At 51.0% G+C, this 13,094-nt stretch overlaps 1 protein-coding gene across 1 annotated transcript in view; it reads right to left on the bottom strand.

Annotated features, from left to right (window-relative positions):
* Positions 1-12,255, bottom strand: part of Tspan15 (tetraspanin 15) — a 38,158-nt gene extending 25,903 nt beyond the window's left edge. Inside the window, exon 1 of the mRNA XM_048338918.1 lies at positions 12,052-12,255. Coding sequence (XP_048194875.1) covers positions 12,052-12,147 — 96 coding nt within the window. The 5' untranslated portion in view covers positions 12,148-12,255. The remainder of the gene's footprint in view (positions 1-12,051) is intronic.
* Between the last annotated feature and the right edge of the window lie 839 nt (positions 12,256-13,094).

Here is a 13,094-nt window from a genome sequence, read left to right as displayed (position 1 = left end):
ATTGTGTGATCAAGAACAACCTGGATCACATCATGAGACCCTGTCACACACACACACAAATTAAATTAAACATTAAATTAAAATAAAATAAGGGAAGAAGAAAGGAAGGAACCGAAGAAGAGAGGGGAAGGGAATAAAGCAGAAAAGGAAGTGAGGGAAGGGCAAGGAAGAAGATAGGAATAGAAAGAGAAAGGAAGAAAATGGAATGGAATTCTTTTCTGCAGAAGAACAACATCCCACTCCGCTCCTGAAGCAGGTCATGGAGTCACCTCACCTCTCTGAGAGCAATGGAGCAAGGTCAGGGCCACCACCCAAGAATGTCTAGAAAGCAGCTCGGCTCAGAACAGACCCAGAGCTTTAAAAAGACAACAGAGGAGAATGCAGATGTGTGGGAGGGTCTATCAGAACACATGGGACAGCACAGAAGGGTTTCACAGCTGCAAAGTCATGTCAAGTTCAATACTATATGAGGCCAGCATCAGAGGAGATCTCAGTGGAGCACAGCAATGGACTGACAGAAACCGGTCTCAGCCTGTCTCAGGTCTATGGTCCCAGAACCAGTGCTGTGCTCATCTTGCTTATGCTCTGATGTATTGTAAGCCCACCCTCCACTCCTACAGAAGGCTGATCCCCTCCCCTGTCTTGGGATCCCTGAGCCAAATTCTGCCAAGTGTCTCTACAGGGCCACCCAGGAGCCATTGACCAGGCCTAGATCACCCCAGCTTGCAGCTGTCAGAGTACCCTGCCAGAGCTCAACCAGTGCCAGCTTCAAGGGACAGGGGCAAATCTGGCTCATCTGGTGCCACCACCCACCACAAGTCCAGGCAAATGGCAGTCACTCCAGGTCAGAGGCCAGGCAAGAACCAAGCAGAGGCATGAGCTGGGCTCTTGCTGCTTGAGTGCTGGCCCTACTGGGAACATTCATCACAGTAGCAGTGCCATTGACACTCCTGCTGGATGTCAGCACTCAACGGCTGAGGGTGCCCACCAGGCCAGGGAAGCCTGGACACTGTCCTGTTGGCCAGGGTTCTAGAACCAAGGCTACTTAATTTGTGGCCTTGGGCTCATTTTCCATCTCTCCACACAGCAGGGGTAGACCAGAGGTATGCCAGGACCCTAGCTGTCCAGGAAAGCTACAAGTCCAGGCTTCATGTTAAACCCCTCCACCTGACCATCGTAACAAGCTGACACTCTGATTACGACAGTTATTAGAGAACCCCAAATATTCTATAGCCCTGTGTGTTGGGTGGTTTACACTCTGTTGCTTTCAGAACCAGTTATTCCTTCCTAAGAGCTAACTTGCATTCCCCCCCCCCCCCCCGGTCAGAACTCCTCTCTATTGAGCATGCCATGTAGAGAAGAAACCCCAATGAAGCCTGTATGCCCCCTGCTTAGGGAGCATATGTGGGTGGGGCTCTGGGACTGTAGGTAGGGATATGGGGGGCATGGGCAGGGCTCCAGCCTCCCTCCTTTCTACCTACTCCTCTCTTAGCCTCTCCTTCCCCTCAGTGTTCAGAGCAGGGCAGGAATGGAGAGACACACTAGGGACCCTGTTCAGCCAAGCCCCTCCCTAGTGAAGCAACCTGGCAGGGAAGAAACAGCTCAGGTGACTTATAACAACAGCCTCATTCTCCCTGGACTCTGGGAGTCTGAGAAGGCAGGGGCCCACCCCAACCCCCATCCCTGCCCAAGGTTCCAGGGATCACCCTTCCTTGTGCCTTCCAGCTTCTCTTGGCTCCTGGGGATTCCTGGCTGGTCTGCCCCTGCCTCCAGATCGCTGCCCCTCTCATAAAGCTGCTGCCTTACACACCCAAAGACACTTGTTGGATTTAGAGCATACCCGGGTAATCCATGATGTCACCTCTACAGCTTGAACTTAATTCTATCTACTTAAGAGATTTTTCCCAAATAAAGTCACATTCACGGGCTCGGAGACACAGGCAGGTGCTTGAGGTTGGGGCCTACCATTCACCCCACTACAGTGCAGAGACATCAAGGTCAGAGATGAATCCTCACCCTCCACTAACCAGTCAGTCCCTGGGGGCCAGAGCGCATTGCTGCGACCCCAGGCCAGCTCCCACCTTGCTGGTAAAGATGGACCCCACCCTGCACATGGCTCCTACATGGTAAAACCTGCAAGTGTTGGCACTGGTGAGAACCCAGCTGGCTTCCAGCATGACACCCTTGCATAGCTCTCAAACTGAGACATCATTTAAAGGGAGAAGACTAATCATAGGTCACTCCTGAAGTTTGTGACTCAATCTCAGTCTATGGAAACTTCTCCAAGTCACAAACTACACAGAAACACTGTCTTTAGAGCAAATGAAAGACCATTTTAAAGATAATCAACGGGAAAACAAAATTATAGAACTCTTGCTTCACAGCCCCCACACATCCGGGTCCTCCAGAGAAGCCCAGCCTTCCTGAGCCTCCCGCATCCCTGCTTCCAGCCACCGCATCACCAGCACTTCCTTGCCTGGATGAGCCCCCAACTTCCCCTGCATCTCCAACTCCACTCCTCTTCCACAGCTGGTGGAATGTTCTGTCTTTTCTGGGCCTGTCCTGGTCATGTATGTGCTCTCTCCACCTTTTCCAGCCCAGAGAAACTGTCCAGAACATCAGGGCGGGGGTGGAGGGAGGAGAGGAAGAGGTTCTGCACATCATTCAGGATCCAGCTGCAGAGAGAAAAATTCCCTCTCCCGAAAGCACTACCATGGCTGTGGCCACTGCTGTGTCCCCTGGGGGGAAGCTGACAGTTACATGGGCCTCGGATGAATGCCAGGACCACTGAGTCAGCAGCTCTAACAAGAGGACATAATTGTGTGACCTTGTGACACTTCCCAGCACAGGAGACTGCCAGCCATGGACTCGAGTCCCCCTAGCCTAGAAGTTCTTTTAGTGTCAGAAGTTCAGAAGCCTCAGAGGCTAGTGTCCCACTCCACTGCCCCTACAGAATTGTTTCAATCTATGTATGATCTGTGTGACCATGAACCCAGCACCCAGCACCCAGTGCCTGGCATGGACGTGATCCCTGGCCAGCAACTGCAAAGGGTTCCCACACTGCACCTCGCAGCAGGGGAGGAGAAGAAGATAGGAAGAGTAAGGAGTAAGGGGTGGGGAAGGCCTGGGATCATTCTGGGAGGGCGGGCCAGCTGCCTTGGGCGGTGATGGTTCCGGCTCTCCCAGGCAGGAAGCAGGAAGGCTCCGAACATGGAAAAACAAGCCTGACTGAGCCAAGGCTGTTTTCATCCTGCCCAACAGGCAAATATTTGCTTTCCTGCAAGCTAAGATGTCCCTTTATAAAAAAAATTTAATCAAAACACCCCTCTATTTTCCCAGTGAAGTAGCTCTGTGTCAGAGATAGGCAAATGGTGGCCTCAAACAAGTCACTTCCCCTCTCAGGGCTTTGGTCCCTGTACCTGGAAGACAGGACCAAGTCCTCATCCTGTTGGCTCACAGAGTTGATATGAGGATCCCAGATGGCAACCCTCCTGGCATCTGCATCGTGGTACCTAGCACATGAGACCCTCAGTCCAGGGCCCAGCAGGCTAGGCCTTACTCCTGCAGGAGGCACAAGGCTTATTCCCCTTTACAAAAAAAAAAAAAAAAAATTGAGGTAGAGTTCTCCCAGACTTGTTCCTAGCCACCCAGTTATCTGAATTTGTTTTCTTTCTCCCCAACAATTGCTCCTTCTGGTGCCCACCAGGGCTGGGCCCTCCTGGGCTTGGCCTGCCCAACCCCCAGCCTGCAAGATTCCACCCCTCCCCTTATCCCAGCTCAGCCCTCCATCTTCCTGAGGCTTCTGGCAGCCATGATGGGCAGCATAGTTCACATTGGCCATTGCTGTCCAATTTCAACTTGTCGCCTTGGGGCACTGACCATCTAGGGTCAGGGATGGTGACATCTTAGGCTTCCCTGTGGCACCTCAGTTGGCCCAGAGGCATAGTTTGGAGCTGAGCAGATGTTCTGTATCTGATGCCATATAGTATCACACCATGGTCCTGCCAGACTCCATTGCCTGGGCTTCCAGAAGTGCTTTACAGCACGTGTCTTAGTGTGCCTGGGTCCACATGACTGTTGTGTGCCCACAGCCTCTGTGGCTAAACCATGGCCCTCTCAGCTCCCTAGAGACTAAGGAGCAGGAAGGGCCCAAGTCTTGGGAAAAGGCCTATGTACCCCAAGGGGTCAGACTTCAGTTTGAGGGCACAATCACTACCTTGTGCTCTAGGCAGACAGAACATCCCCATGGAAAGTCCCTCCTCTGATAAGGTGGGTTCCAGAGGCCCCACCACATTTTTGTTCCTGGTTCCCCTGAGATGTAGGAAACACTCTGTCCTCCCCAGGTATGTGGCCCTAGAGAGGGCCCCATGCTTTTGTTCCTCTCATCTTGCAGGAGCTTCCCACAGTTCTCCTGGGTATCCACAGATAAGTTAGGTAGTTCAGATAAGTGTCCCTCATGCAGGCCACACCAAGCAGCTAGCACTGGCTCCATAGCCAGTCCTGGCAGTAAACCTGTCCTCCCAGGCACTAGGACCCCAAACTCCTCATATACTAGGACCCCGCTGCCCTTTCTATCCACATACAGTCCCTCACATTCCTCATTGGCTCCAGCCTTGCCTGCCTGCCTACCTCAGGGCTCTTACGGTCCCCTCCTCCTGCAATGTTCTCAGCTGACCTTTCCCATGGCTGGTTCCTTGTCTCTCAGCACTTCAGCTGTCAGCTCCTCATTAAGGCCTTCCTTAACCATTCCATCTAAAGTAGGAACTCAAAGCTCTCCCTACTTCCTCCCTCCCTAACCCCTTTCTTAGCAGGAAATCTTCCCATAACTGGTTTGTCCATAAAGCCTGTCTTATTCTGTTGTTCTCTGTGCTACCACAGTACCTGGCATACATTAGGTGTCCAACAACTATTGGTCGACTGAATGAGTAATTGAGCCATCCCAACCACCCTAAAAAGATGCCTCTGAACAAGACATGGATTCCAACCCACTCACATCCAGAGTTCTCTCTGGGGAAGGGTTGGGTTTTTTTCCCCCAATGCCCTCTGTCCTGGCTCACCCACAGACAAGTAGAGCCGGCTGGTTCAGAAACTTATGATCAAGCTCTTATCTGGTTACCTGTGAGCCCCACCCCAGAGTGGCATGGTGAGTCACTCAGAGAGAAGAGCTTGGGAGGTTGGGTGGGAAGGCAGGTGGTTCTGTCTGCTTCTCCAAGGCCAAAAGCCCCAGTGTGGGCCCAGTCCCACAGGTCTAGCCAATCACTTCTTTGCAAAAAAAGAAGGGTTTGTGCCTAGAAATACAGGCAAAGTATAAGGAAATTGTCTCTGGGCCTTAATTTACTGTGCTACAAATGAAGGCATGGTGAGGAAGGAGGGCTCTCCATCCCCCTTGCCTGGTTGTTATTGTGCCTTAGGCAGAAGGAGCCCCTCTGAGTGCCTCAGCTGTCCCTGGGCTGCAGACCCCTCCCCACCAGCCCATTAGGTGCAGCTGTCTTCTTTAGGTCACCGCAGTTGCAGCTGGAATTTTACTACTTGCTCTTTGAAGTGTCTGCCTAGAACAAGAAGATGGCCAGCCCTGCCCAATGAACCAAGAAAAAAAAAAAAAAGGAAATAAAACATCTATGCACACTTACAAAATGTCCGGAAGAAGTTTACCAACAGGTAGCTGTAATTCTCTCCCAGTGACAGAGCAAGGCAACTTTCTGTTTTCACCATGATATCCTAAATTGCTTGCTTTCCCCCCACTCTTAACCAGATGCATGTATTATTTTCTACAAGACAGAGCTCTTTTTCCAAAAGTAAAAACTCTGCCAGAAACAAAATATATTTCCTTTGCTGTTTTATCTTACCTCGTGCCATGCGGGGCACTTGGCTCCTTTCAGAGAAGGCGCCTCCCACCCTTACCCCACATGCGGGTGGCAGGGAGAGCTGGGGACTGAGAAGGTCATCCCGGTCCTGCTCTTGATCGATCATTGATTGCTCTGGGGCTCTCGGGCAAACCTTCCCTTTCTCTCAGGTAGTCCAAGAGGGCTGTCTGGAGGTCTCTTAAAGGACCTGTCTCTTTCTCCTATAAGGCTCTTGAACATTTGGCACAGAGAAGGAGGGAGGAAAATGCCAGCGTTTTAGGTAGTAGAGTGGTGTTTGCTTGGTGCCAGGCACGGCTCTGAGCAAACTCAATATCCATTTTACTGATAAGGCAGAGCAGGCACATGGAAGTTTGGTGCCTAAGTTGCTTGGCCTGGAAGTGCTCCTTCGAGCACTTTGAATCCAGGCTTAGAGTCTATGCTGTACAAACAGATCTTTCCATGGAGAGGGCAAAAGAGTTCCTGCCACCTCCAACCCTCCTAACCTGCAGCACCTACGCTGCCCCCCTTTCCTCCACATCCACCCCACCCCTATCGTCACCCTGTTCTTCTCTTCCTTATTAATCAACACTTCCAGCCCCAGTGCCCTTCCCAGACTGGAAACACTACCCATTGCCAAGGTAGCAGGCTTGGGCATCCTTCATCCTTGAGAGAAAGTGGTTGTGACATCTGCCAGCTCTGCAAATCTGCCCACCAATGCTGCACACCCAGCTCTGCTTCTGGCCAGGTCGGATCCCTGCCTTGTCAATGTCTGTGAGATTCCATCAGCCTCATTCAATCAGCCCTCCCTGAGCACCTACTGGGTGTCCAAACTCAAGCTTGGCATTCAGAGAATAAGAATGAGCCACACCCCTGACCTCCAGGAGCCCAGAGGCCAGCAAAGGAAAAGCAGTTAAGTAAACGGATCCCTGGGACACCCTGGGCAGGGCTAAAATTAGAGGTGTGTTCCCTGAGCCCTGCGGGAGCCTGGGTCAGAATGATTCACCCTGCAAACCGGAAGAGGAGGCTCTTGGTACTATGGGTGCCAAGCACTTGAAGGGACCAAGGAGGAGGAGACCTGGGAGCTCAGGCCGGCTCCACAGAGCGACCGTGAATGCATCTATTCCAGGCCCCCAAATCACTCACAGTCTGACTGGTGTTCACTAACAACTGACATTCATTCCCTGTTTCATTACCTTCCAGCCTCTTCTCTTCCTGTCCCACAGAGGAGCCAGCCTCAGGTGTGGTGCCAGGTTGTCTCAAAGCCACTTAAGCATTGGCCAATCTGCCCTTTGAACAGAACGGGGGGGGGGGGGTGCTTCTGGGTCACCAACTTCAGCACCTACAGGCAGCTAGCCAGAATTGTATAGTCACTTGCTTTCCCTGATGTCTGTGATGAGGGGGGCTGCTTTCCCATTGGCAGCAATGATAGTTCTTTTTTCTGTGTTGCTTTTAATTGGCATACATTAGTCCTACAAGGGGGCTCTGTTGTTACATTGTACATAGACACATATATACAATGTATCCTGATCAACCATAATCTCTCTCCCTCTCCTTCATCCCACACTCCCTTCTAAAAATAATTTCATCATTCTATCTTCATATATGCAAATAAACTACAACAACCATATGTATCCTCATTCATGCTCTGCTAACCCTCGCCCCTCCTGCTGTTGTCCATTCCCTCCCCTCCCCTCCCCTCCTTATCTGCGCCTCTTTCACTTTCCAGCCAGATGCCTTCTTTTAAAAATAACTTTAAGCTTGGAAAATAAGTCAGTTTAAAGAAATACATTAAGTTTAACAACATCAAAATCAGCGGTTCATGCCTGTAATTCTAGGTACTCAGGAGGCTGAGATCTGAGGACAGTGGTTTGAAGACAGCCAGAGCAGGAAAATCCATGAGACTCCTATCTCCAATAAACTACTTAGAAAATACCAGAAGTGGGCTCAAGTGGTAAACTGGCCTTGAGCAAAAGAAGCTCAGAGACAGTGCCCAGACCCAGAGTGCAAGACCCAGGCCTGGCCAAAAAAAAAAATTAAAAATATTTTTTAAAAATTAAAGGGCTAGGGGCACATGTAGCTCAGTAGAAGAGCCAGGGCCTCAAGCCCTGGGTTTGATCCCTGCAAAAATAAGCAGTGCTAATTTATACTGCTCTGGGTTCCAGAGCAACTGGCTTCGCAGGGAGGGGGTTGTGACTGAAGAGAGTAGGAAGGTTGACCTGGGAGCTGACTGCACAGGTGTACAGTTAGCTTTCCAAAACCCATCTAACTACACAGACCTATGTTAAATATATTTCTGCCTATTTTATACACCCATACACCCCTTAAGCTAATTATTGCACATCTAAGAATAACCCTGTAGATATATACACATATACAAATGACACATTCAAAGATGCCGTTGCATCCCCTGTAGTAGCAAAAGATTGAAAAGCACTGCAGAATTGCCTAGCTGGGGCAGGGTTAAATCAACTGTGACCTAGGGGCTGGGGATATAGCCTAGTGGCAAGAGAGCCTGCCTCGGATACACGAGGCCCTAGGTTCGATTCCCCAGCACCACATATACAGAAAACGGCCAGAAGCGGCGCTGTGGCTCAAGTGGCAGAGTGCTAGCCTTGAGCGGGAAGAAGCCAGGGACCGTGCTCAGGCACTGAGTCCAAGGCCCAGGACTGGCCAAAAAAAAAATAAAAAATAAAAAATAAACTGTGACCTAGCCTCCAGTGAAGTCTAGATGGCCATCAAATGGAAATTGGTGCCCTTGGCACATACCCAAATGTTACAAGGACTTAAATTTAAGTGAAATGTAGGGGGCCCTGCACATACTGTGTGACATTCTGTAGAGGAAAACCAGAATATATGCTACATATACATGTCTGTACCTAGGACATCCTTTGCCTAGGATTGTGCAGGAAAAGATTACATGAAACTGGAAAGAGATTGCTCCTAAACAGGAAAATGGAAAAGGAAGAGGGTCACTGTTTCTTCCCCATTCTCCCTCCTGCCTTTTTCTTTCTTTAATGGACTTGCTATGTAGTTCAAGTTGCCCTTGAACTTGAGGCCCTCCTGGCTCAGCCTCTTGAGTGCTGGGATTACAGGTATGCCTCACCATGCCTTGCTCCTTTTAAATTGTGTGTTATTGCATGTATTTCCTAACAGTGGTAATCTGTGTGTGTGTGTGCGCGTGCGCACACACACGCACGCACGTGCATGCACTTTCCAGTCCTTGGAGCTTGAACTTAGGGCTTGGGTGCTGTCCCTAAGTATCATCTGAGCCACAATTCCATTTCTAGCTTTCTGCCCCCCCCCCCCCCGCCTTTTTTGTAGTTTATTAGAGATTTTAAAAAAATCTCACAGACTTTCCTGCCTGGGTTAGCTTCTAACCCCGATCCACAGATTTCAGCCTCCTGAGCAGTTAGGATTACAGGAGTGAGTCACCAGCACCCAGCTTCCATAGTAATTTTTAAGAAAAGTGGTCTTACTTAGAATGCATAGCTATGGTAAATTTTAAGGCCCCTCCAGGCTTAAAGCAGGCTTATAAAACAAGTGACCTAACCTTTGCCTCCACCCCATTGCTTGCCAGAGGCTAGAAATGACACCAAGATAATGGGCTTTTCTGCAAATGGTTTCTAATTAACAGCAAATTTCATCCAGAACAAATTACTTTCCTCTGGGCCTCCACCCTGCAGACAAACCCTGACACCTGGGGCTGCCCTGGCAGAGTAGGCAGATGGCTGAGTTCCTGGCATGAGCCAAGAGATTTTTTAAGTAGAAATACTTTCAGGGACAGAAATAAGGAAACATTATTTGAATAAAGAGAAGAAAGTCCAAGTTCTGAGTCTTATTCTTCTCCAAGAGAAGCAAAGCAAAAGCCATAGAGTAGTCTTCTTTGGTGGATGCAAAAGACAAGTTTGGTGTACTTAGCTGCATAATTTCCTTTGAGTAGTACTTTCCCTGTCCCCTCTCTCCCATATAGTTACTTTATTGTGTGTATGTGTGCCAGTTCTGGGGCTTGAACTCAGGGCCTGGGTGTTGTCCCTGAGTTTTTATGCTCAAGGCTAGTGCTCTACCACTTGAAACACAGCTCTATTTCTGGGTTTTAGGTAGTTAATTGGGGCTAAAAGTCTCATAAACTTGCGTGCCTGTACTGGCTTCAAACTGAGGTCCTCAGATCTCAGATTCCTGAGTAGCCAGGATTACAGGCATGAGCCACCAGAGCCCAGCTCCATGTGGTTACTTTAAAAACCAGTTCAGTGAAGTGCAAGCAGAGGATAGGGACATGTCCTGTATCCATTTCATAGATGATAAGTAGGGGTGAGGGAAGAGAGATGAAGAGACTTCCCAGTGGTTACACTTCCCCAGAGGATCACAGTGCAGCCAGAAATGGAATTCCTACCCTCCCACTTCATCAAGTGTGACCTTTCCTTTTAATTCTGGCCTTTTCTTTTAACTCTGACCCACAGGAAGAACATACAGACCAGACAAAACCAGCAAAGAATTGACGTGGACTGAAAAGACCTGTGAGGACCTCAGCAGAAACAGTTTACAAGAAAATACACATACCTAGGCCACAGCAAGAATCTGTAGTATTAAAAAAAAAATCAACAACTCTTTGGTTGGTTCTGATGTAACTTCTGAGGAGAGCCACTAAATTACAGCTCAAATCACCCACCCTATCCCCACATCCAACCTTCTGCCATCTTCAAGCCCCACAACATATTGCTTACTTCTCATCCACATTACCTGAACTATGTTGTAAGCTGGCCCTGAGCTTATCTAGACTTCGCTAGATGGAAATGTCAGTGCAGGGTTTTGAGATCTTTGAGAGTACACAGGCTTGCCTGAGACAGCCCAGTGAGTCTTGAACAGAGAAGGACAAGAATCAGGATCAACTAATTACCAGGCATATAACTATATGCCTGACTATAAATAGTCAGTTCTTAGGAAAAGTCCAGCAGTTCCTGCTTGCTTAAGAGATCTGTCCACATACACACACGGAGGGAGGGTTTCCAAGAGTATAGGTGCCAGTGACCTTCCTAGGAGCTCTGCAGAGTCTGCCTTTGTAATATACTGGAGCAAAGGCTACTCTAGAGAGGCAAAGTGAAGTCCACCAAGCAGAAAGATGTCCTCATTTCTTGGGAGGAAGAATGAATAAATGCAGTCAGTCATGGTATTCAGTATCCATTGTGTGGAATATGAACTATATAACATGTAAGCAGGGGGAAGCTGAGGGAAAGGGAAGGAAGGGGTGATATCCAAAAATAAATGTATTCATTACCTGACTTATGAAATGGTAACCCCTCTGTACGTCACCTTAATAATAACAATAAAACTACATTTTAAAACAACAACAAAAACAGGTGTCCACATTTCGTATAGAAACTCAGTCTCTAGAGGCAGCTCACATGGCTCATGCTCCCATTGGAGGCTAGAATAATATGAATGGCTATCACCTGAGCACTCCGCATATTCAGCCTGCTCCATTCCAGCTCCACATGCATCCTAAAAGGTGAAAAATAATCTCTCTCCATTTGGAGATGAGAGATGAGGAAAGGGTAGTCCGGAGAGATGAAGTGACTTCCTCAAGTTCACGCAGCTGGAAAGCTGGTTCGTGTGGGAGCACTTGCCGTCCTGCTCCTCAGCCAGACAGAGGAGCCCGATGACCGCAGAAACAGTAACTGACCACCTCCAAGGACCGGAGGCAGGTCTAGTGCATCGCATCCTGCCCAGGGCGCGCGCGGCCTCCTTCCACCGACGGGGAAACCACGGGGCGCGCTCAACTTCCCCGGGAGCGTGGGAAAGTAAGAACCGGGACCAGACCTGGATTCCAGGTGACCCTCAAGCACCAAACCTGACCACTTCACAGACAAATGCGGAGACTAACTCTGCAGCTATGGTGGGTGCAGCCCACACTAAATCACAGCCCCCGCAGCCGCCGGTCGAGGAGCAGCGGGCTCCGCAGGCACCCCGGACCCCCCGCCCGCCCCGCCAGGTCCTCGGTGCAGGTGCGTAGCCGGCTCTGGGGAGGGAATCCGCGCGCAGCTGAAGCCTCCGGAAAGTCCGGATTCCCGGGGAACGGGGCGCGGAGCGCGCGCCAACTCTCCGCGCCCTCCTCTGGGCGGCCAGATCGGGACCGGACCCCGGGCCTGGCATCCGGGCACTCGGGGGAGCTTCACCCCCGCCCCCACCCGCGGGCGCTGCCCGGGTCACTCACCCAGAACACAGTGGAGTAGATGATGAGCGAGAACTTGAGCCACAGATAGGAGAAGTGCGCGCAGTAGCGCACCTGTTCCGAGTCCCCGCCGGGCATCCTGGCGGCTCCAGGCGCGGGGTTTTTCGGCTGGGTCCCGCTGCCGCCGCTCCAGGCCCCACCTGCGGCTGCTGGGCGGCCCGCCCGGCCACCAGCGCCCCCGCTCCGACTGACAGACTGACACCAGCGCGCCGCAATCACGGCCGCGGCCCTGGAGCCGGCGCGGTCGGGACGGCCAATGGGAGCGAAGCGGCGGCCCGGCCTCCGGGAGGGGCGGGGCGTGGGCGGGGCGTGGGCGGGGCCGAGGCTGGAGACCCCGGAGGGCAGATTTGTTCATGAGTTCGCGTGAGGCTCCGGACTCGGGGCGCAGAGGGGGACAGAGAGGGACGTGGGAGCCTGAGCACTGGAGGGGCGACCGAGACCGAACGAGGGAGTCTATCGCGAGTACCCGGAAGGCACCGCTAGTAATAACAATAACAATAACAACAACAACAATAATAACAACAACAACAATAATAATAGAAGGAGGAGGAGGCTTTTTATTGTCACGAAGGAAGAGTGTGGAGAGATAGGGTTGGAATCAACAGCGAAGGTATTAAAAAAAGTACAAATGAGTGTGCAAGAAGTGAATAAGGAAGTGGAGTTGTGGAGTGCCGCGTGCAGGGCAGGTGAGCGTTGAGGGTGGGGCTCAGCCCCCTCTCCACCCCCCAGCTGCTGGCCCCTCTCGGAAGGAGAGTGCTTAGTCCTTTTCCCGGACGGTCATGGAGATCCCTTGCTTTGCGCCTGGTGATGTCCAGCTGTGTCCCCAGAGCCTCTTCCTCCCGGGCAGCGCACGCCCATGCCCACACTCAGGCTCAAGCCAGACACACTCTCAGCCCGGTTCTGACTGGGCTCCTTCCTGCACGGCCTTTCCTCAGCCTGGGACTACAGGTGGCTGTGAGTCTGTCTTGCGTTCTGAATCGTCTCAGCTTTACTCAAGCTTTTTTCTTCTTCTTCCAGGCCAGGGT

This window comes from Perognathus longimembris, chromosome 2, assembly GCF_023159225.1.
Source record: "Perognathus longimembris pacificus isolate PPM17 chromosome 2, ASM2315922v1, whole genome shotgun sequence".
Classification (NCBI taxonomy): Eukaryota; Metazoa; Chordata; class Mammalia; order Rodentia; family Heteromyidae; genus Perognathus; species Perognathus longimembris.
This window is presented reverse-complemented; position numbering and strand designations above follow the sequence as displayed.